Source organism: Pygoscelis adeliae, unplaced genomic scaffold, assembly GCF_000699105.1.
Source record: "Pygoscelis adeliae isolate BGI_AS28 unplaced genomic scaffold, ASM69910v1 Scaffold201, whole genome shotgun sequence".
Lineage (NCBI taxonomy): Eukaryota > Metazoa > Chordata > Aves > Sphenisciformes > Spheniscidae > Pygoscelis > Pygoscelis adeliae.
In genome coordinates this window covers 1-3,753 of record NW_008824054.1, presented here as the reverse complement: position 1 = coordinate 3,753, position 3,753 = coordinate 1, and the positions used below count along the sequence as shown (strand labels likewise).

The window sequence follows — 3,753 nt, the reverse complement described above, 5'->3', positions numbered from 1 at the left end:
TTTTTTTTTTTCACTTTGAGATAAGCTCCTTTGTAATTTTTATAGCCATGGCAAAGGAGAAGAAGACACCTGTAACTGATCTCATTCCCTTGGGCTTCCTGACCTCCCTAGGTGGGCACATGGCCCCATATGCCATTATTTTCTCCATGTATCTTCCAAACCTGGTGGGGAATGACCTCCTCATTGTCACTGCGTGGAGCAATAAGTGCCTGCAGATATTGCTGCATTTCTTCCTCATCAGGTTTTCTTCATGGAGATCTGCTACGCCACCACCTCTGTGCCAAAAATTGTGAAGACTTTCCATGTCAGAAGGAAAACCATTTGTGTTGCCTGCTGCTGGCACAGTCATGTTCCCCTTTCTTTCTGGCTATTACTGAGATCATGGTCCTTCAATAAGTCCTTCAATGTTTGGTAATAATCCACATTCCACACAGCCTGATCATCCCTGCTTTAGAAGCAAGCATTGTAGCTCCTAGGACTATCCTCTTACAGTTACTAGGGCATATGTCAATCTCTGCATAGGTTAAAAGCCTTTCCGAATAAACCAAATTGCATATTCAGCTGTCAGCTGTGCAGCACTGAAAAGTGTCCGAAAAAACCAGTAGATGTGCTTGTAATCAGGGCCATGCTTGTAGTAGTCATCTGGAACTTCTTCCTGTGTGAGAGGATGAGATTTTTCCTCAAAAATACCCAATCATCTATCTGAATCTCTGTTCTTTATATGGTAGAATATTGCTAATGTTGCACTTTATTGTGCTTCTAAGATTAGGTTGACTGACTGTGCAGTCATCTATAAATATTTTTGAGCATGAGCTGTATGTTTTTGTAAGCTGCGCAGGCGAAACATGGTTGATGTGGTTACTAATCCTTTTCTCTTGCAAATCTATTTGAGACTTGCTCAGGAAAATTGTGCTTGCTCTAGGATGATCAGATGGATTAGATTCCAAGGCTAAATCACCTAGGAAAAACTGGTCGCTGATGTGTTGGAGGTGGGGGCTGCCACCGCTGGGATCTGAGTCCCCTGACTTGGCCTCTGCTGATCCTGATCTGCCACCTGCTGCCACCACCTGGTATATGTCAAAGATGACCAAAGGGCTGGAGAACCTGTCCTATGAGGAAAGACTGAAGGATTTAAGTCTTTTCTCCCTGGAGAACAGAAGGCTCAGGGGGACCGCATCACAGTAGTCCACTACTTAAAGGGCAGCTACAAAGAGGACAGAGGCTCTCTTATCACAAGCTGCCACATGGAGCAGACAAGGGGCAATGGCAGATCTCCAATAGCCAGGGACTGCAGTGCTGGGAAGGCCCTGGCCTGCATGTGAGGAGCAGTGGTGGTGTGAGTGGAGCTTGGGCTGGTCCTGCCTCAGAGCACATGGGGAGCCAGGGAAGCTGAGTACAGGCAGGATCTTGCCCCAGTGTTTGTGCTATGGTTGGGTTGGTGCCTGTGCTGTACCACCCTGTCCCCGGGGCACAACCAATTCTTGACCTATGGGGCTACCTGCGGGGTTCCTCAGTGAAGAGCAACTGGAGCTGCCTGGGTGCTGGCAACTGACCCCAGGGCTTGGGCAACAGGTCTCATTAGGAGGAGGTGAAGCCTTGGTTTCCGGGCACAGAAAGAAGATGCCCAGCACCCAGAGAGGTGGACAAAGACGGTGTCTCTGCCCCAAAAGGTAGGCAGAAGGAGCATGAGTGGAATCTCACATGGTTCATGGGGCGCTGTGTGCCTGAGCCATTATTTTGATCCCAGCAGGGCCTTCAGGAGTTCCTTTTCTGCACCCAGGAGACCACGGATACCTGAGGGATGCCAGGATTTAGAGCATCACCCAGGGCTGAAGGCCGACATCTAAAAAGAAATTTTCAAGTATAATTGAAAAGCATACCTAAATGTTGGAATTAAATAGTGAAGCCACAAGTCGTTCACACAGACTCAGGGAAGATGGACACCTGAAAGAAGCCATGAGAAGGCAGGGAGTCACTGGACTGCGGAGAGCCCATGTTGCTGTGGGGACGCTCTGTGTACTGCTGCCATCTGCCCAGTCACCATCTGCCTGTAAATGGTGGGATGATGGCCAGAAAGTGGGGATTTCCTGTAGGGATATGCAGGCAGCAGATGCTTTGTGGCACTTAGGGCCTGCAGAACTGGGCTTACACATACCCTGACAGCAGCAAAGATGGCGTCAGTGCCTCAACACGTTCATCACCTCACTTCACAATTGGGTGGCCAGGAGGCAGATGAAGGCTCTCATATCTGAACCTCCATGCAGAAAGACCCTCTGCCTGAATTTTACCTTTTCCTTTGGGGAAAGCAGTCTCCAGAGCTCCAGACGTGCATGGCCAGCCTTCTGCCTTGGCATCTCCTCCTGGCCAAAGCCTCTGATATGCCAAGGTTTTTGGTCCAGCCGCTGGCTGAGAATATCAGCCAACACAAGAGAGCTGAGAATGGCCCAGCAGAGACAGATCAGAGAAGCTGCTGAGCACAGAAACGTGTCCCACTGTTGGCCACAGTGGCCTGTGGAGATGGAGGGGGTAACTGCTCTTGCACAGAACCTTTCCAGAGCAGAGCTGGGATCTGACAGTGGTGCAGACTTAGAGGCCCAGAAAAGCTGCCCTAGGGTTGGAGGAGACCAAGTACCACAGAGCAGCCATGGGTGTTTGGGCAGTGGGTGCTCTCTTGCAGCTGCAGTGGCCCATGGGGCTGTTGGGTTCACAGGGAGTGGGGACTCCATTTTGTGGCTGATACCAGTACTAACTTGTGAATTACCTCAGCCCTGCATGTCTGGACAGCAGCTGGGCCCTGCCATGTGCTGAAGGACTGTATGAAGTACCTATCTCATGTGTCTGTGCCCAGGTATGCTGGCCATGGACCCTAGATCAGGTAATGGAGGGGAGGGGAAGGCAGGACATGAGGCTGTGGGCTGTCCCCAGGCATTATTGTCTCCATATGCCCACTCCTGACACCCTTTGGAGCCATCTTTTATTCGAGCCTCCTCCCCCAGCACAGCTCCATTCAGAGCTACAGGAGATCCCATCCCCAAGAGGGGCTGCTAACTTCATCCATTGGCCTCCTGCAGCCATGGGCTCCTCACTCAGGGGTTGGGCTCCCCATTCACAGAACAGGCTCCAGGGCCCAGTGCTCCAGGCCCAGTGCTCCTGGCCCATCTGGGAGGAGATGCAGCAAGGCTGGAAGGGCTGATGGACAATGGCTATGGAGTAGCCAGGAATGTATTCCTCAGCTCTAAGGGAAAGGACGCAAAAGAAAACACAGTTCAGGGAGTCCTACTCTCTCCTTCCTCTGCAGTTGAGGAAGGGTCCTCTTTTGCAACCAACATAATCCTCTCCAAAAAGACACCTTTCTTCCTGAGCAGACTGGAAGAGTTGCTACAGAAGAAAGGAGGACTTGGAGGCCCAGGCTTGCATGCAGCACAACTTTAATGAATCTAAAGAAGAAAAGGAGGTGGCTCACAGGGAGCACCAGGGGAAGACAATGGTGTAGCTCCTACAGGGTGTCCGTCTGCATGCCTTGCAGAAGGAGGGAGACCCACAGGGCCCTGCTAGGCTGGTGTTTGGAGAAGGCAACAGCAAAGGAAAGAGAGAGAGAGAAGAGAGTGGAAAAAGGAAAAGTAGACATAGGCCATGCTTATAGACAGGCCAGGCTGGCCACTTCCTGCCACCTCTGCAGGAGAAGCCAGAGATGAATAGCTATTCGAAGTACAAAGGTACAAATCTCTATCTCCTGTCCAGCACCATGTTCTG

At 50.9% G+C, this 3,753-nt stretch overlaps 1 protein-coding gene and 1 pseudogene across 1 annotated transcript; both read right to left on the bottom strand.

Annotated features, from left to right (window-relative positions):
- The window catches only part of LOC103925233, a 5,304-nt pseudogene extending 5,183 nt beyond the window's left edge, over positions 1-121 (bottom strand).
- Positions 122-345: 224 nt separating this feature from the next.
- On the bottom strand, positions 346-1,109 carry LOC103925232 (cyclin-Y-like protein 1-B; the record flags this gene model as incomplete). Its single annotated transcript, XM_009333913.1, is given in 5 exon segments — positions 346-446; positions 449-550; positions 553-656; positions 709-746; positions 846-1,109. Coding segments are annotated over 5 exon segments (609 nt in total), but the record flags the coding sequence as incomplete, so codon positions are not given.
- Between the last annotated feature and the right edge of the window lie 2,644 nt (positions 1,110-3,753).